Source organism: Triticum urartu, chromosome 5 (genome assembly GCF_003073215.2).
Source record: "Triticum urartu cultivar G1812 chromosome 5, Tu2.1, whole genome shotgun sequence".
In the NCBI taxonomy this organism is placed as follows: Eukaryota; Viridiplantae; Streptophyta; class Magnoliopsida; order Poales; family Poaceae; genus Triticum; species Triticum urartu.
In genome coordinates this window covers 71,205,470-71,226,431 of record NC_053026.1, presented here as the reverse complement: position 1 = coordinate 71,226,431, position 20,962 = coordinate 71,205,470, and the positions used below count along the sequence as shown (strand labels likewise).

Sequence of the window (20,962 nt, the reverse complement as noted above, 5' to 3'; positions counted from 1 at the left end):
TATTAGTGGAAATCGGGGAAACCCGTTTTGCTAAAAGAAAAGAAAATGCTCAATCGAAGGATCGGCCTAGACATTATAGACGACAATTCCGCAAAGAAAAAGAATAAGTAGTAAACGACAAGCTCAGCCGGTATAAAAGAAAAGGTAGAATTCGGCAAAAATGTGTAAGGCTGCGGGGATCACTTAGCCGGCGCACGCCAGCCGCCCGCGCCTCCTCCGGCCGCTCTGCGTTGCCTCGCACGTACGGTACTCATTTGGATCGGCCCCCTCTTCCACCACGACGGGAGGCACCAACGATAGCAGCATCTCCTTTGTCAGTTTCGGCGTCACACACTCATCTACTCCTTGTGGCTTCGCTTCGTTGCATGTCACGGCTGACAAACGAACACGACCTTCCTTTTTACGACCCGGGCCACGAAAAGTACGTGCACCCGGCCGGCTGCTTACCTGCAATGACAGATATCTTCCCCGATGCTTTCCATGAAGCAACCGGGAATTAACTCATTCATCTGAATCGAAGACATCACTGTCTTTTTTTTTGCGTGGGAAGACATCACTGTCTTGACATCTGAAAGGTCTCACAGGCACCGTTTTCTACGGCGGCGGTAGGCCTGCTGCCGTCCGCGGCAAAGAAACGATTCAAAGCGAACCCACACCCTCCTTCTTTAATTTTCCCTTCTCGCACAAGCAAACCCTTTATAAATAAACGGACCTAATTTGAACAGCTTGTCTTGCAATTCAAACACGAAACGAACCGCACGAAAAACGCCGTTCACATCTCCAAAAGTCGAGCAATTCCTTTGCTTATTAGTCGAGATTGTACAAATCGACCTCTCAGTCTCCACCGACCAAATCACCACCACACGGCACTCATGAGTCCACATCGCAGCCGTCCATTTCAGGGGACACCAAAATGGACAAACGAACAAATAAACAAATAACAAATCAGCATGCGCCACACCGTATACGTATACCTAGATACGGTGTGCGTACGATTCTCTTCTACTACGTTGCACGTACGCGTATCTACAGCGTAGGCTCTCGCACGGCCACACGGTTTACACGTGCGTGCTCTGCATTGCACGCGCAGACGGGCCTTGTTCAGCTCCGCTCCGGCGCCCGGTACGGCGTCCACGCGCCCAGCGGCGACGGCGTGCCCTTCCACACGTGCGCCGGCGTCCGCGCCGTCATCGCGCCCGGCGCGTCGGACACGCGCCACACCTTCACCGACCCGTCCAGGCTGCCACTGTACACCACCCACCGCCGGTGCCCGTCCGCGTCGACGGACTCCTCCTCGTCCATGGCCACGCACTTGACCGGCCCCGTGTGCCCGCTCAGCACGGCCAGGCGGGAGTGGTCCGCGCCCTCGTCGCGCCGCCACACGGAGATCGTCCGGTCGGCGGAGCCGCTCACGACGACGCGCCCGGCCACCGCGAGGGACAGCACGGCCATCTTGTGCCCGCGGAGCGCCCCGCCGTTCCTCGGCGCGCTCTCCCGGTCGGCTCCGCGCCGCCACTGCCAGTGCGTCACGGCCCCGTCCGAGGAGGCCACGTACACCACGCGCGCCTCCGCCGCCACGGCGATGGCGGTCACCGCGCTCTCGCCCTTGCGCAGCACCCGCTCCATGACGTGCCTCGTGGCGCCGCCCTTGCCGTCCTCCCGCCGCCACACCTTGACCGTGCCGTCCGCGGAGCCGGTGAACGCCAGCGCGTCGAACCCCGCCGCGGCCACCGTGTTGACGGCGTCGTCGTGGGCGCGCACCGACTCGAGGCACCGCGAGTCGGACACGCGCCACACCTTGAAGGTCCTGTCCCACGACCCGGAGTAGAGCAGCCCGGCGTCGGCGTCCAGGCTGAGGCACGAGACGGCGTCGAAGTGCCGCAGCCAGACGGAGCTGTGCCGGCGGCGCGTCTCGATGTAGTGCGACGGCCTGACGGAGCTCCTGAGAAAATCCCCGAGCTTCGGGAGCGAGCCGACGCGCTTGTGCACGGCGGGGTCGTCCGCGGACGCGCGCCACACGCGGATCTTGCCGTCCTGGTGGCCGGTGTAAATCCTGCCGTCCCCGGCGACGACAATGGCCTTGACGAGCCCGCTCCCGCACTGGAACCCCGCGAACTCCCGCCGATCCCGCCACACCCGCACGTTCTTGGAGTCCGTGCCGGTGTAGAGCAGGTCTCCGGCCGCGGCGAGCGAGTACACGTGCCCGTCCTCCTTGACGAACGACCCCAGGAGCCCGGTCTCGTCCGCCGCGCCGGCCGTCAGCGCCGCCCCGGCGCCGAGCCCCGGGAGGTTGACCCACGGCGACGCGACGTACGGCGACGGGGACGCCGTGGCCGACGTGCTCGCGCTCCCGCTGGTGGTCGTGGGCGACGGCAGCGGGGAGCACCCGTCTTCGCTGGTCGCCGCCACCGCCGGATCCGGCCGCAGGAACTGCAGCAACTTCTTGTGATTCCTCATGGCACACAAACGCAACACCAGCCACCGACTGTTCAACAAAGTATCGAGTCTTTGCGACCTTGGAGCGATCGAACCGGCTGCCAAAACTGCTCGGTGAGAAACCGATGAGGGAAGGGAGAAGGAACCGAGGGATGTCGAGAGTGACGCTTTGGCGGTTCGGCGGCGAAGAAGAAAGATTTTCGGCTGGGATGGCGCTGGTGCGCGGGATATATATAGCGGCGGGCCGGCGGGGGCGGTGGCGCCAGGTGGACGGCCGAGGTTTGGAGAGGAGAGGTTGCTTGGGCCTTTGCGGGGAGCACGTGGTCCGATGGGCCGGGCGGGACACGCGGCGGGCCGTGGACGGGGTGCGGTACAATGATTTGCATAGCGGCGCAGGTTGGGTTGGGTGAGTGGTGCAGTATCTGGTGCTGGTGGCGGTGGTGGTGGTGTGCCCTCGCAAATCGCACTGAGCCACACGATCGATCGTACGGCGGGAAATGTCAACTTGGCGTCAGAATTTGAATGCAGTTCCCATGCTAAAAGTTGGCATGTCACGCTATTCTACATCATAATTAAGCTTGGGCTACTGATGCATAGTGTGTGGATACGTTGAGTACTCAAGCAAAAGTCAAACCCAAATCGCTAGGAGCTGTACAGTACTACTACATGGAAAAAGATGGACGATTTGGCAGCGAAATCTCCAGGTTGCAAGGAAATCGTATCGGCAGCAACGCAGCTGCCGCCGAGCCAGGTGACAAGTACGCCGCGCGCATTCGACTTGACCTGCAAGGCTGCAACCACAGCCACACGACATGCCGGGTCTAATATACTAATCCCATGCACTAATTATAGACGCAGCACTTTACCTTTTGACAAAGTCTCGGATCACGTGAAAGCTATACGACGTCCTAATGTTGATTCAGCTCCTTGGGACGTGTTATAACTCGATCCTTCCCAGCCGTGTGGTGTGGAATCGACCTGACGTGTCGACCTGGACGACAGAGACGCTAAGTTAGCAGCTGGTGCTACGTGCGTTGATGAGTTATTGCCGGGTTGAAAAACGGAAAACATGTGACAGTCTATCCGTGGGGAGAAAAATGGCTCCCAAGGATCGCGACAATGTGGTGAAAGTCACGCGCGACTGAGTGAGCATCGCTGGTTGATTTTGGATTAGGGTACGTATGTGTACGTACTCGTGATGTCACCTACGAGTGTAATTACTAGTACAAAGCGGGAATCCAATGAGATCAATGAAGCATGATTTGTGTACATCATACGAAAACTCATGCATGCATGTCACCCGGGGTGGTTTGACAGCTTCTAGAAGCTTCTTTTTCTTATAGGAGTATATGCGAGAAGCTTTATCATGCACATGCACCCGTACGTGTGACTAGGGTCCACGTGAATGCATGCACAAACAATGCATAGCTAGTGCCGTGGTGCCGCACTGCCGCCACAAAGCAGCACGCACGGTGGGTGGCCATACCTACGTAGTGTTGGCTGATGCAACCGCCCGACCAGGCGGCTGTTCCGTCCCCGCACTTTTCGGCTCCAAATATCTACCTTTCCGAGCTTTGTGATCTACGGGCAGGAGAGGGAACCGCTGGCTCGGCGCCACGTGCCCCGGCAGCAGCACACCGAACCTCCCATTGCCATGTGCCATGTGCCACGCCCGGCAAAAGTAGATTCGCTCGCTCGCCATGGCCATCAGCCCACCATCATATCAGATCAGAGAGACGGACCGCGCACACTGTTGCTGCACGCAAAGCTAATAGTAATAGCCTAGGCCCGCCACTGGGCGCGCACTGGATGGATGGATGGATACGCGGCTCCGCCGATGCGAAACGACGACGGCTCGATCGATCGACCCAGCGCCAAAAGTACGCAACCACCACACAACCCACAGATCTAAACCAACAGCAGATCGCGCGCGCCGCTCGGAGAGCCGACACGTCGCCGGGGGCCGGCCGGGGCGCCGCGACGACAGCGACCGCGCCTGAAGTGACGGGCCGGCGAACCACTCGCGTCGATGTTTTTCCAGTTTTCGGCTTCATGGTCTCGGGCGCGCAGGGCTTTTCCTTCCGGCTCGTCGATGGATCCGGCGACCATCCTGCCGTGCCGTGCGGCCGCGGACAGTCAGCCGATGAGCTGGACGGATTACAGACTTTCACCGGTGGCATGTATGTGCGCCGTGTCGAGCCAATGCTACTTGTTTCACCTTGGAGGCGAGGCTATCTACCCCGATCGCATGTTTCGAGCGGACGACAACGGTCGATCGAGTGGACAACGACCGGAACAATGTCGACCGCACATCTTCACTTCCTCTCCCCTGGCCTGGCTGGCTAGCTTTGCTGCTACCATCGGAGTACAACACGACGTTGCATGCAGTGGCGGGGCTTGGGCTAAAATCATTTGTGGTTAGGAGGGGCAAACAAAGAAAATTTGATCAAATACATAGATATATATGCAAATTTTTCTTTGAGCTGGGGGGGCAACCGCCCAGATTGGCCCCCATGAAGCTCCGCCACTGGTTGCATGGCTACAAGACGACGTATCGGAATATGCGAGGATCAACTACAACCGTGTTTGTGTTAAAAAAAACAACATCCATGTATTCGCTTTGCCTTGTCAACAATTAGTTGTACCGAAGGCGAAGTGTTCGTGGCATTCTAGACATCCATCCATACATTATGTGTGGCGTGAGCAGGAGACAGCCCACACAGGTTGTGTGTGGGCGAACATTAGAATTGCCCATATGTATAGGCGCAGCTACTTCGTGCCACACATTCAACAAGTACTACTCATCCTCACTTCACGCGTGTGACACGAAATAAATATGCCCACATGTCCTGGCGCAGCTACGTTAGGTAACCACGGCATGACGATTTAGTTGCCATCCGAAATGGCAGATGTAGTTATTCGGGATGACAAATGTATCTGTAAAAGCATCACAACTCTCTCTGTTTTGATTAACTATAGTTGTCATGTCTAATTTATGGTAGTTGTCACGTGCAATCAAACCATAGCTGGCGTGTCCACGTGTGTGATTAATTACTTGCCACATATGGTCAAACATGTGTGCTTACCTAGTTGCCATGTGCGATCTAACCATAGTTGGCGTGTCCGCGTGTGTGATTAACTACTTGTCACAGATGGTCAAACATATGTGCTTACCTAGTTGCCACGTGTGATCCAACCATAGTTGCCACATATGGTTAATCACGATTGTCATCTGTGTTTAGCTGGTTGCCACATAAGCGTAACTGCAGTTGCCGTCTAGCAACAAATTATAGTTGCCGTGTGTGTTTACCTAGTTGTCATCCAACAACATATGAGTGTCGTGTGGGCGAAAAACAGTTTGTCCATACGAGCGTAGACTAGGTGGTGGTTGTGTGGATAAAAACTAGTTCGCTCACACAACGCAGTTGGCAAACTACGTGTTGTGGGGCGTGTGGGTGAATTTTTCAATACCCACACATACGATGATGCACATGTGGCATTTAGATTCTAACAGATTTCTTTAAGGTTCGTGCAAAATAAAATCAACATGGATTAAGGCATGCGGGTGATATGAAAATATGCCATACATGTGGACACGTCAACAACGACACGTATGTATACAGCACTAGACATCTAGAAGTAAAATCTGATCAAGGATTAGTAGCGTATACAACTTGATAAGCATCTATGTTAATTCTCGGGAGACAGGAAGAAGCCTGCCACATGACGATCCTGAGCTATTATTTATATATTTTAGTGGGCACTAAGCTGGCGCATTGTAACCACGCCTCGTCGTGTCAAATAAATCTAGGGTCCCAATAACTGCCACATGTGTGGTGTATCGGATAGTTGTGTTACACGCCTCGTGTGGAATGGACAGCAACTAGCCCACACACTTATGTGTGAGCAAAACAACTAATGCTCACACATTTTTTTTCCTCCTGAACCCTCTCACACACGTGCGTGTGGGCGAAGTTGATAACGCCCACACGCCCGTATGTCAGGCCTCGTACCCTTCTGGTCCCGCACGCGACGCATGACGCCCATCGCGCGCCCGCAGTTGCCATGGTCCAGACCCTCGTCCATGTTCGTTTATCTGCAGTTGCCATGTCGCTGAACTACGGTTGCCATGTCAGATAACTGCAGTTGCCATGGTTGCTCAACTGCAGTTGCCATGTATGGTCTGATCTAATATAGTTGCCATGATTTCATAACTTTAGGAGTTGCCACATACTAACACTAGGCAGTTGAGAGAGTTGCCATGTGCTCACAAGCATGCTAGGGCAGTTGCCATGTAAAAAGGAAGAGTTGTCATCTGCTTACGTGCACGTTAGGGCAGTTGCCATGTACGTGCACGTTGGGGCAGTTGCCATGTACCATGCAAAAACACATGATAACTCGGTAAAAGACAGTTGCCATCTGCTTACGTGCACACTAGGCAGTTGCCATATACCCTGCAAAAATACATGGCAACTCGGGTAAAAAAAGAGAGTTGCCACCTGCTTATAAAGCACACTAGAGGCAGTTGCCATGTGCGCTGCAAAAACGCATGGCAACTAGCAGCTTACGTGTGGGAGAGGAGACGGGCGTGTGGGCGAGATGGAAAATGCCCACACACCAGCCCTTGTGCGTGACTGAAAACTGGTGTGTGGGTGAACTGCTAAACGCCCACACACCGGCCCCTCCGTGTGGTAAAACGGATGTGTGAGCGAACTATGTCACACACCACACACACGCCTTGTCCTACATGGCACAGAAAATCAGCCATATTATATCAAAATTCATGCATATAGTACTGGACGATGATGGATGCGTGTGGTCGAGATGGTTAACGCCCACATGTGAGCGTTAACATTTCCGTAAATCTATGCTTTGACTTACTAATATGATATTATGATCAAGAACAGAGAACTTTCGCAGGCATGCAAGTCGCAACACTGCTACGTGGCGTATTTGTTTATTAACTGTAGAGATCGATCAAGTTTTGTTGCTAGATTTTGGTCGATGCTCCTTCTATAATTTCTTGGTTTTCTGAGTTTTTGTCCAAAGGATTGTTGGAATTTTGCTAGTAGGCCTTTGGCCCAAAGCCCAACTAAAATTCGGAAATTCTCTTAATCCATTCATGCACACATGTGAGTGGAGTGAGTGAGGCTAAAGTTTAGTCCCACCCTGAAAGTTGAGAGAGAGTTGCACCTTTTTATAAGGTGAGCTCTTCTACCACTTGTATGAGCATGAGAAGAGGAGACCTACACGCGCGCTCCTCCTCCTCGCTCGCCTCGCCACGCCTCGTCACGACGCGCCGCGGATTGCGGGATTGAGCCGAGCCGAGCCGAGGACAGAGCTATGCGCGTTGTCTATATTTTTGCTGCATGGGAAAATTAATGAGTCATTAATTAATAATTAACGGACGCGACTCGGACGTGGGGTTTACTCTCACGACCTACCCGGCCCGCACTATATAGTCAGGCAGACGTCTACCCTAGCCGCCGCCGCTTCATATGGTTTCTCACCACCGTTCCAGATCATTGCGCCGCCAAGCAAGTCTTCTCCATCCCTCCTTCCGGCGTGCACCGCGAGAAGGGACAGCAGGCCTCCGGAACCCCGCCTCTCGTGATCCTGTACGGGAGAGGGGCGATCAGGTTTTTGGGGAGCACACTCGCGCGACTGCTGGCAGCGACGACTTCGCGAACGACGACTTCTTCCCCGACCTCGGCAACCTCGTCCTCGACGACATGGGCGACAACGTCAATGCCGGCGGTGCTGCACCCGCTGCACCGTATGTGATTCTATCCTTCCTGTTCGAGATCGTGGTAGAATTCATGCTTCTAGTATGTGCCCTAGATGTGATATGTTCATCTGCTATGCTAGTTCGCATGATTAGTTTAATCTCTGCTGCTGTGGTCATGATATATCTTCTGTTTATTCGGATTAAATCTCGTAGTAATTTGCTCATATTTCCAACAATCCAAAAACCTGATTATAGGCAATTTACTCCGAGTGGTTTTGTTGCGCATCTGAAGCCGCATGCCTTTAAGGGGGCGCAATATAAGAGGTGGCGCACGAGAGCAGTCTACTGGTTTCAGACCATGGGCTGCTATGATGCCACCAAGGGCAAGCCTGAGGGCGATCTTAATCCAGCACAGCTGGAAGCTTTTGAGAAGATCGATACCCTCTTTAAAGGCGCTCTTCTGAGTGTTCTTGATGACTCCATTGTGGATTCGTATATGTCGTTTGACAACGGCAAGGACATGTGGGCTGCGCTCGAGGCCAAGTTTGGTGCCTCGGATGCCGGCAGCGAGTTGTACGTCATGGAGCAATTCTATGACTACAAGATGACTGATGAGCGCCCTGTTGTACAGCAGACTCATGAGATACAGTCGCTCGCAAAAGAACTTGAGTACTTCAAGTGTGTGTTGCCGGACAAATTTGTTGCCGGAGGCATCATTGCCAAGCTTCCACCTTCGTGGAACAATTTTGCTACTTCCCTGAAACACAAGAGACAGGAGTTTTCCGTTGCAGATCTCATTGGTACTCTTGATGTTGAAGAGAAGGCGAGAGCAAAGGACACACGTGCTCGAGTTGCTGAGGGAGGTTCTAGTGCCCACATGGTACAGAAGAAGAACTCCCAGCCCAACAAGTTCAAAAACAATAAGAACAAAACTCAGGGCAAAGGCAAGTTTGATACAAAGAACAAGCCATCACATTCTACCAACTTCAAGAAGAATTCTCATAAGAAGGGGAAGGGACTTTGCCATGTCTGCGGTGATCCTAATCACTGGGCTCCGAAGTGTCCTAACCGCTTTGAGGAGCGCGAACATGAGAAGAGCGGCAAGTCTGCTAATGTTGTCATCGGTGATACTGATATGAAGGAATCAGGGTACGGTATTTTTCCTACCATCCTTTCAGTATTTCAATCCCCTGATTGGTTAATTGACACCGGTGCCAATGTACATGTTTGTGCTGACGCCTCCATGTTTTCTTATTACCAGCCAACAGGGACTTCACCCTGCTGATGGGGAACGGGTCACATGCCATCGTTCGAGGTGTTGGTACGGTCGATCTGAAGTTTACTTCGGGGAAGACTGTGCGTCTGAAGAACGTTCATCATGTGCCGTCCATCAATAAAAATCTCATTATCGGTCCCGTTTATGTCGAGATGGTTTTAAGTTGGTTTTCTAATCCAATAAAGTTGTAATCTTTAAGTGTGGACAATTTTTTGGAAAAGGCTATGAGTGCGGAGGCTTGTTCCGTCTATCTTTGTCAAATATTTGCACTAAAGTTATTAATAATGTTTGCCACAATAATGAGTCTGATATTTGGCATTCACGACTCTGTCATATTAACCGTGGTTGCATGACGCGGTTAGCCAATATGAATTTAATTCCGAAAATCTCTACTGTCAAAGGCTCCAAGTGCCAAGTATGTGTGCAAGCTAAGCAACCTCGCAAGTCCCATAAGACTGCAGAGGCAAGAGACTTGGCGCCACTTGAGCTTATACATTCTGATCTTTGTGAGATGAATGGCGTGTTGACAAAAGGTGGAAAGAGATACTTCATGACGTTGATTGATGACTCCACTAGATATTGTTATGTGTATCTTCTGAAATCAAAAGATGAGGCTTTGACTTTCTTTAAAAACTATAAAGCTGAGGCAGAGAACCAACTTGATCGAAAAATTAAACGGCTTAGGTCCGATCGTGGTGGAGAGTATTTTTCCAATGAATTTGATCTGTTTTGTGCGGAACATGGTATAATCCATGAGAGGACGCCTCCCTACTCACCCCAGTCAAATGTGTGACGCTCCCGATTCAATCGTACACTAATCATACATGCAAACGTGTATGATCAAGATCAGGGACTCACGGGAAGATATCACAACACAACTCTACAAATAAAATAAGTCATACAAGCATCATATTACAAGCCAGGGGCCTCGAGGGCTCGAATACAAGAGCTCGATCATAGACGAGTCAGCGGAAACAACAATATCTGAGTACAGACATAAGTTAAACAAGTTTGCCTTAAGAAGGCTAGCACAAACTGGGATATAGATCGGAAGAGGCGCAGGCCTCCTGCCTGGGATCCTCCTAACTACTCCTGGTCGTCGTCAGCGGGCAGCACGTAGTAGTAGGCACCTCCGGTGTAGTAGGAGTCGTCGTCGACGGTGGCGTCTGGATCCTGGGCTCCAACATCTGGTTGCAACAACCAGGTAGAAGGGATAGAAGGAAAAGAAGGAGAAGCAACCGTGAGTACTCATCCAAAGTACTCGCAAGCAAGGAGCTACACTACATATGCATGGGTATATGTGTAAAGGCCATATCGGTGGACTGAACTGCAGAATGCCAGAATAAGAGGGGGATAGCTAATCCTGTCGAAGACTACGCTTCTGGCAGCCTCCGTCTTGCAGCATGTAGAAGAGAGTAGACTGAAGTCCTCCAAGTAGCATCGCATAGCATAACCCTAACCGATGATCCTCCCCTCGTCGCCCTGTGAGAGAGTGACCACCGGTTGTATCTGGCACTTGAAAGGGTGTGTTTTATTAAGTATCCAGTTCTAGTTGTCATAAGGTCAAGGTACAACTCCAAGTCATCCTGTTACCGAAGATCACGGCTATTCGAATAGATTAACTTCCCTGCAGGGGTGCACCACATAACCCAACACGCTCAATCCCATTTAGCCGGACACACTTTCCTGGGTCATGTCCGGCCTCGTAAGATCAACACGTCGCAGCCCTACCTAGGCACAACAGAGAGGTCAGCACGCCGGTCTAAATCCTATGGCGCAGGGGTCTGGGCCCATCGCCCTTTGCACACCTGCATGTTGCGAAGGCGGCCGGAAGCAGAACTAGCCCCCTTAATACAAGAGCAGGCTTACGGTCCAATCCGGCGCGCGCCACTCAGTCGCTGACGTCATGAAAGCTTCGGTTGATACCACGACGTCCGAGTGCCCATAACTGTCCGCCGCGTAGATGGTTAGTGCGTATAGGCCAGTGGCCAGACTCAGATCAAATTACCAAGAATCTCGTTAAACGTGTTATCTTGAAATAACCGCGAACGCCGACCAGGGCAGCCCACCTCTCTCCTAGGTGGTGCTCAACCTGCCCTGCCTTCGCCATCAAGATCCACACAGAGGGTGTCGGGAAAGTAATGTCCTTCCAGCCCCCAAATTCGTGAATCAACCGCGGGTACTCCTCGAGCCAACCCGACTTTAGTCATCACATGTATCATGTATAAAGTATATAGTATATACCCATGATCACCTCCCGAGTGATCACGGCCCGATAATATAGCATGGCAGACGGACAAGAATGTAGGGCCACTGATGATAAACTAGCATCCTATACTAAGCATTAGGATTGCAGGTAAAGGTAACAATAGTAGTAACAAGGACAGGCTATGCATCAGGATAGGATTAACGGAAAGCAGTAGCATGCTACACTACTCTAATGCAAGAAGTAGAGAGAAGAGTAGGCGATATCTGGTGATCAAGGGGGGGCTTGCCTGGTTGCTCTGGCAAGAGAGAGGGGTCGTCAACACCGTAGTCGTACTGGGTAGCAGCGGCGTCGGTCTCGGTGTCTAGCGAGAGAAGAGGGGGAAGAAACAACAAATATATCGCAAACAAATGCATGACATGACAAGGCGTGATGCTAGGTGTGCCACTAACGCGGTACGAGGTGGTACCGGTGAAGGGGGAAACATCCGGGAAAGTATTCCCGGTGTTTCGCGTTTTCGGACAGATGAACCGGAGGAGGAAAGTTGCATGTTCGCTATGCTAGGGATGCGTGGCGGACGAACGGGCTGCGAATCCGGATTCGTGTCGTCGTTCTGAGCAACTTTCATGTACAAAGTTTATCCATCCGAGCTACGGTTTATTTTATATTAATTTTCTAAAGTTTTAATTATTTTTAGAATTTATTTAATTATTTTAAAACAACATTATCCAGAATAGTGCATGCTGACGTCATCATGACATCAGCATGACGCCAGCAGTCAACAGGGCGTTGACTGGGTCAACTGACGTGTGGGTCACGCATGTCATTCACCGTTAGTTAATTAATCAAAGTTAATTAGGAGAAACTAGTTAATAAGGCTAATCTAATTAGGATTAATTAAGTTAATTAATTAATATTTTTATTTTTATTTAGTTTTTTAAATCTTTTTTTATTAAACGTTCTGGGGCTGGGCCCCATGTGTCATTGGCCCTGGGGGCCGTTGCGGGTTAGCGGGCGCTACGGGCGCCTGTGCGAGCGCTCGCCCGCAGGGAGCGGCGGGGCGAGGCCAGAGGTTAGGGCGGCGCCGGCGCGGCCATGACGCGGGTGTAGTGGCGGCCGTGGCCACAGCGAGGCCGGCGGCGGCGTAGGGAGCAGAGGCGGGGCGGCAGCAACGGCGCCTGGAGCTGCGGGCGTCGGCGGGAGAGCGGCGTAAGCGCGGGCGAGGCCGGACGGCAGCACCAGTCAGCAGCGGCAGAAGCAGCTAGCGGTAGCAGGGGGGCACCACGCGACCAAAGCGACGCGCGGGCGCGGCTGCAGCAGGGCGGCGCTGGCGGAGCAGAGCCGCGACAGTGGAGCGGCACGGCAGATCAGAGGCGAGGCCGCGAGCGAGCGCTGGCGCGCGAGCGCGCTCGACAGGCGCGCGGGGATAGGGGAGAGAGGGAGGCGCGGGGTGCGGGCGCGCGCGTAGGACGAGCGGCCGGAGCGGCAAGTGCCGCGGTGGTGATGCGAGATAGGTGAGGGGGCGCGTCTGTGGCCGTGCAGGCGCGCGCGTGCACGACGGCATGAGGAGCAGATGTGGCAGGGGGGAACGTGCATGGGAGGGGAAGCTCACATCACGGAGCAGGAAACGGGGCAGTGGTCTCGGGGAAGGTTGGGGGGGCCAATGGGGACGAGCGACGGAGTGGAGGAGGACGGCGAGGTGGCGGCGTCCGGTGAGGGGGGTCCGGCGGCGTCGTGCGGTTCCAGGCGGCGGTGGCCTCCTTTGGATCCCGATCCAGATCGGGAGGGAGGAGGGGGAGAGGAGATATTTTCGGAGGGGGGGTTGTGCGGTTAAGGTTTCGGGGTCTCAACGGTGACAGGGGGAATAAAGGGAGAGAGTGGCCGGCTGGGCCTTTGCCCAGTTGGGCCGGTGGCCGAATGGGCCGGCCAGTTGGGTCGGCTGGCCCGGGGGGTTCTTTTCCCCCCCTGTTTGTTTGTTTGCTTGTTTTCTGTTTTCTTTTATTATTTCTTTCTTTTCTGTTTTAATTCAATTTAAAATATTTATGCATTTTATAAAACTGTATCTTCTACACCATAATTATCTATGTAATATTTAGTACAAACCGAACATTTTAGTTTAATATTTTGAAAACTTTTATCGTTTATCTAGAATTTGAATTTTGAATTCGAACGGGGTTGAATCATCACAAGATTAACAACAGTAATCGTGGTGATGTGGCATTGTTAGCAAAGATTACTGTAGCTTAAATATCCGGGCGTCACAATTCTCCTCCACTACAAGAAATCTCGTCCCGAGATTTAGGAGGTAGAAGGAAACAGTGCGGGGTATTCATCACGCAGGCAGTCCTCGCGTTCCCAAGTGGCTTCGTCTTCAGAGTGATTCGACCACTGGACTTTGAGGAATTTGATCGCCTTCTGGCGTGTGCGGCGTTCAGCTTGGTCAAGAATGCGGACCGGATGCTCTTTATAAGAGAGGTCCTGTTGCAATTCGAGCACTTCATGATCCACCGCTCGGATTGGATCCTTGAAGCAACGGCGGAATTGTGACACATGGAACACATCGTGAACCTGAGAAAGGTTCGGCGGAAGCTCCAGTTGATATGCCACCTTTCCACGCCTTTCGAGAATAGTGAAGGGACCGATATAGCAAGGAGCTAGCTTGCCCTTGATCCCGAAGCGGTGAGCACCCTTCATTGGTGTAACTCGAAGATAAGCCTTTTCGCCAGGTTGATAGACCATGTCTTGGTGATGATGGTCATACTGACTTTTCTGACGTGACTGAGCAGTCTTGAGATTCTCGCGAATAATGCGAACTTGTTCTTCGGCCTGTTGGATAATATCCGGACCGAAGAGTGGACGTTCCCCAGTTTCTGACCAGTTCAGAGGGGTTCGACACTTTCGTCCATATAGCACTTCGAAGGGGGACATCTTAGACTAGCTTGATAGCTATTATTATAAGAGAACTCGGCATATGGAAGAGATTTCTCCCATTTCTTGCCGAATGAGATTACACAAGCTCGAAGCATGTCTTCGAGAACTTGGTTGACACGTTCAACCTGTCCTTGCGACTGAGGATGAAACACAGTACTGAACGACAGATGAGTTCCCATAGCTTCTTGGAAACTCGCCCAAAACCTTGAAGTGAATAAGCTGCCACGGTCTGAACTGATAACCAGTGGAATACCGTGAAGTGAAACAATTCTGGCCATGTAGAGAGTAGCAAGCTGACTAGCAGTGATTGTCTCTTTGACCGCCAGAAAATGGGCAACTTTGGAAAGCCGGTCAATGACGACAAGAATAGCATCGTTACCTTTCTGCGATTTGGGAAATCCAGTGACGAAGTCCATTTCAACATGGTCCCATTTCCATTCAGGAATAGAGATAGGTTGCAGAGTTTCAGCAGGCCTTTGATGCTCAGCTTTGATACGACGGCAAATGTCACACTCCGCAACATAACGAGCAATGTCCTGCTTCATATTAGACCACCAGAATCTTTGGCGAATATCCTGATACATCTTCGTACTACCAGGATGGATGGACAGAGGCGTATCATGAGCTTCTTGCATAACCCTTTTAGTCTTATCCAGATTTTTCTTCGAACATGGTACCACTAGGCGGCCTTTGAAATACAAGGCGCCATCGTCGGCGATAGTGAAGAATGAGGGCTTTCCTTCTGCTAGATGGCGTTTAATTTTATGGACTTCAGAGTCATAACCTTGAATAGTCTTTATACCAGCTACGAGATCTGGTACGACAGCCAGGGTATTTAGAGAACCCTTAGTAACAACAAGAAGATTCATCTCGCGGAACTCCGGGGGAGGGGGAGCGAGTGCTCCAGGAGGAACAATATGGAGGTTCAGCTTTCTAAATTCTTCGACAAGCGAGGGCTGAACTTTGTGAACCTGGAGGTGGTTGCAGTAAGACTTGCGGCTCAAGGCATCAGCCATTACATTAGCCTTGCCGGGGGTATATGATATACCCACGTCAAAGTCTGCAACAGTCTCCATCCATCTTTGCTGACGGAGGTTCAGATCTGGCTGAGTAAACAGATACTTCAGACTTTGGTGATCGGTGAAGATCTCGCAACGATTACCGAGAAGGTAGTGTCGCCACTGCTTCAGTGCATGAATGACAGCAGCAAGCTCGAGGTCGTGAACTGGGTAGTTTTCTTCGTGAGGGCGCAGTTGACGAGAGGCATAAGCAATCACTCTGCGCTCTTGCATTAGGACACAACCTAATCCTTGACGGGAAGCGTCACAGTAAATGACGAAGTCCTTCTTAGTATCAGGTGGAGCAAACACAGGGGCAGAAGTCAACTTGTCTTTGAGCGCCTGGAAACTTTCCTGACACTTGTCTGTCCATTCGAACTTGACACCCTTATGCAACAGATTAGTCAGAGGCCTGGCAATCTTGGAGAAGTTCTCGACGAATCGACGGCAATAGCTGGCGAGGCCGAGAAAACTTCGGACTTGCTTCACATTCTTCGGAGGAGTCCAATCGAGAATAGCCTGAACTCGTTCAGGGTTGACGGCAATACCATTCTTGGAGATGACATGCCCAAGATAGGTTACTTCGGGGAGCCAGAATTCACACTTGGAATACTTAGCATACAGTTGATGCTCTCAAAGTTTTTCCAGCACAAGACGAAGATGTGCAGCATGTTCTTCTTCGTTCTTGGAAAATACAAGGATATCGTCCAGATAAACCACGACAAACTTGTCAAGGTAATCCATGAATATATAGTTCATCAGACGAGAGAAGGTGGCGGGAGCATTCGTTAAGCCGAATGACATGACGGTGTACTCGTATGATCCATACCGAGTCACGAAGGCGGTTTTTGGGATGTCCTCCTCACGAACACGGATCTGGTGGTAACCCAACCTCAAGTCGAGTTTGGAGAACACTGATGAGCCAGCCAGTTGATCATAAAGATCATTGATCCGGGGAAGAGAATATTTATTCTGAATGGTAGCTTGGTTTATAGGACGGTAGTCTTGGACTAATCGGTTTGTCCCATCCTTCTTCTTAACAAAGAGAGAAGGTGCTCCCCAAGGAGAGCAACTTGGGCGAATGAAACCTTTGACAAGAGATTTGTCGATTTCCTCCTTAAGCTCAATGAGTTCATGCGGCGGCATCTTGTAGGGTCGTTTAGCTATAGGGGTAGTGCCGGGTTTCAAGTCGATGATGAATTCGACAGCTCTAGCAGGGGGAATCCCTGGAAGTTCTTCTGGGAAGACATCTTGGAATTCACGAACGACAGGAATGTTTCCAATGCCCTCGAGTGGTGCAGCGTTCAACACATTCAAGGCATAAAGACGTGCCTCGGCGTTCTGAACTAGATGAGCTTGGTAAGCAATTATTTCATCAGTAGGGTGTAGCAGATGGACGACCTTAGTGGCGCAAACTATAGAAGCAGTATGCGCTTTCAACCAATCCATTCCCAAAATGAGGTCGATGCTACAGGACTTCAGTACGATGGGAGAGGCAAGGAATCCCAGTCCTTTAATTTCAACGGGAACATCGTGACTAACCATAGAGGTTTGACACTGGCCCGCAGGAGTGTGTACCACAATCGCAGTGTTCATCTCTTCGTATTTAATGCCATGCATGAATGCAAACTCAGCTGATATGAATGAATGCGATGCTCCCGTATCAAATAAAACAGATGTTGGTACTGAATTTACGAGGAGTGTACCCATCACGGTAGCAGGCTGGTCTAGAACTTCATTGAGATCAACATGGTTGGCATGAACACGACCATAAGACTTGGCACTATTGTTGCGAGGCTGGTTGCTTCCACGGCCAGTTGCTGGGAGGGCCAGTTGATTCTGGTTCTGATTGCAATCCCTAGCACGGTGACCTGGCTGACCACACTTGTAGCAGAGACCATTATTGGGAGTGGGAACAGGAGCTTGTGGTGGTGGAGCTGGAAGTCTTGGTTGCCTAGTTGGAGGAGCAGGCAGACGAGGTGCAGCATAGATCTGCCTTGGGGCAGGTGCATTTGGCTGGTACATACTGTTGGGAATCCATATCTTACGCTTCTGTGAAGACGGGCCCGAAGATGAGTCCGTGTCACGGTTGCGCCTGTGAGAGCCCTGGTATTCCTGCAAACCAGTTTCGACATTGATGGCCTTGTTCACCAGGATGGCGAAATCAGCAAAGTCATGCACTAGAAGTGCGAGCTTGATGTCAGCTTGAAGGCCATCACGAAACTTCTCCTGTCTGCGTGCATCAGTTGCAATGTCTTCTTCAGCATAGCGGGACAAGTCAAGAAAATCCCGTTGATAAGCTTCAACAGTCTTGTTGCCTTGGGTGAGGTTGCGAAACTCGCGCTTCTTACGGTCCATGACTCCCTGAGGAATGAAGCGAGCACGAAAGGCAGCTTGGAAGTCTGGCCAGGTGATGATTGTTCCAGCTGGCAGAGTACGACTGTGGCTGTCCCACCATTGAGCTGCGGGTCCTTTCAGGAAGAAGGAAGCAAAGGTGACATAGCTGGCAGGGGCTACATCAGCAGACTCCATCTCATAGGTGATGTCACGGAGCCAGTCATCAGCATCCAGAGGCTGAGTTGAGCTGCGGTACACGGTTGGGTTGAGGCGCATGAAATCTTGCAGAGTCACTTGGGTTGGCTGCTGGTTCATATTGGGGCGAGGAAACTGAGCCATAATATTCTCCATGAACTGACGATTCAGACTGTTGCATCATCCCAGCCATGTACTCAGGCGGTGGTGGGGCATTGCCACCATGACCACGACCACCTGGTCTAACCATCCTGCTAATATTTAACAGGAGGGGTAGTTCAGCATTGAGAAATTGCAAAAACAGAATCATTCATGATGAAACATGCACAACGAAAGCAGCACGATAGATACTACATAGTAGTCGGCATATCTTACAAAAGAGATCATGCATAGAGTTCGTTACACATGTTCAGTACATAGGCTAAGACATCATAGGCGGCACACAGGCTCGCGGCGAATGCATCTAACACTAATAAGCAAGTCTACGTCAGTCCCATGCGGTACTGCGGAGGTAGGTGTAGCCCGACAGCTGGTAGTGACGCGAAGGGAAGACCTCCACGCGAGTAGCCTGGGGTCCGCGGATACTCTGGTGCGGAACCCGATGCGCAGGTGGTAGGAGAGGACCCAATGCAGGAGAGTAGCCTCCCACATCTGGCCAGCCGACGCCCTGGGGCATCACGGTCCGGGCAGGGTAGATCGCAGAACGCGACAGATCACCAGAGCGGACAGAGGGGTGCAACAGCGTCAGATCATGATACAGGTGCTGACGGGTGGTGTACAACTCGTGGCGAAGAGCTCGGTTAGCTCTATCCAGCCCATCAGCATGCAGAACCAGGTTCTGATGGTAGAAGGGCTCTCGGGTGACAGTGGAGTAGGCAGCAGTGTAGTATCCCTCCGCACCAACATCGGATGCGATAGAATGTGCCTGAAGGGGGAGGTGAGGTGTCCAACTCCTGATACTCTCCACGAAGACGTGTCAGAGCAGCATAAGCAGCATCGTGGACCGCCATATCGATAGTCACTCCAACACCATGAGCAGTGTGAAGCACAGTAGTGGAGTCATACTCCCGAGAGTAGAGGTGGACGATGGCACGGTACTGCTCTTGGTTGAAGTCCTGATACTCCTCATAGACGGTGTACTCAGGGTGCCAGCGATAACCCAGATAGGTCATCATCTCAACCAACACAGCAGGTGATCCTGAGGCACCAATGGCCGTCGTGTGGCGCACGACCTGCCTCGTGGGTTCCATCTGAAAACAAGGATGTTTTCACAGGAGTCAAATGACAATGTGGATAATGTTCAAATACTACTCTAAAGAATAACTAGGGCTTATCCAAATTTGGGGTGAACATGGTCACGGGATCCTAGTGTTAGAGTTAGTAAAATCGTTTAACCCGAGTAGGAGAGAGTTCAGAGTCCCAGAGTAAGGATCGAGGAGTAAAAGATCCTAATACCACCCAGATGGCGACGTGGGCTCGTAAGGCACACAACCATGTTAGTAAAAGTTTTGTAATGTCTAGACTCAACTTCGGCCAAGCAGTGTGGAAGGGGGATTCCTACAGGCAGTCGGCTCTGATACCAACTTGTGATGCCCCTGATTCAATCGTACACTAATCATACATGCAAACGTGTACGATCAAGATCAGGGACCCATGGGAAGATATCACAACACAACTCTACAAATAAAATAAGTCATACAAGCATCATATTACAAGCCAGGGGCCTCGAGGGCTCGAATACAAGAGCTCGATCATAGACGAGTCAGCGGAAACAACAATATCTGAGTACAGACATAAGTTAAACATGTTTGCCTTAAGAAGGCTAGCACAAACTGGGATAGAGATCGGAAGAGGCGCAGGCCTCCTGCCTGGGATCCTCCTAACTACTCCTGGTCGTCGTCAGCGGGCAGCACGTAGTAGTAGGCACCTCCGGTGTAGTAGGAGTCGTCGTCGACGGTGGCGTCTGGATCCTGGGCTCCAACATCTGGTTGCAACAACCAGGTAGAAGGGATAGAAGGAAAAGAAGGAGAAGCAACCGTGAGTACTCATCCAAAGTACTCGCAAGCAAGGAGCTACACTACATATGCATGGGTATATGTGTAAAGGCCATATCGGTGGACTGAACTGCAGAATGCCAGAATAAGAGGGGGATAGCTAATCCTGTCGAAGACTACGTTTCTGGCAGCCTCCGTCTTGCAGCATGTAGAAGAGAGTAGACTGAAGTCCTCCAAGTAGCATCACATAGCATAACCCTAACCGATGATCCTCCCCTCGTCGCCCTGTGAGAGAGCGACCACCGGTTGTATCTAGCACTTGGAAGGGTGTGTTTTATTAAGTATCCAGTTCTAGTTGTCATAAGGTCAAGGTACAACTCCAAGTCGTCCTGTTACCGAAGATCACGGCTATTCGAATAGATTAACTTCCCTGCAGGGGTGCACCACATAACCCAACACGCTCGATCCCATTTGGCCGGACACACTTTCCTGGGTCATGCCCGGCCTCGTAAGATCAACATGTCGCAGCCCTACCTAGGCACAACAGAGAGGTCAGCACGCCGGTCTAAATCCTATGGCGCAGGGGTCTGGGCCCATCGCCCTTTGCACACCTGCACGTTGCGAACGCGGCCGGAAGCAGAACTGGCCCCCTTAATACAAGAGTAGGCTTACGGTCCAATCCGGCGCGCGCCACTCAGTCGCTGACGTCACGAAAGCTTCGGCTGATACCACGATGTCGAGTGCCCATAACTGTCCCCGCGTAGATGGTTAGTGCATATAGACCAGTGGCCAGACTCAGAT

The 20,962-nt window shown here is 51.7% G+C and overlaps 1 protein-coding gene across 1 annotated transcript; it reads right to left on the bottom strand.

Annotated features, from left to right (window-relative positions):
- Positions 1–777: 777 nt before the first annotated feature.
- On the bottom strand, positions 778–2,654 carry LOC125507947 (protein JINGUBANG-like). Its single transcript, XM_048672486.1, has one exon. It carries the CDS (start codon positions 2,455–2,457, stop codon positions 1,102–1,104), a length of 1,356 nt encoding a protein of 451 aa, XP_048528443.1. The 5' UTR covers positions 2,458–2,654; the 3' UTR covers positions 778–1,101.
- Between the last annotated feature and the right edge of the window lie 18,308 nt (positions 2,655–20,962).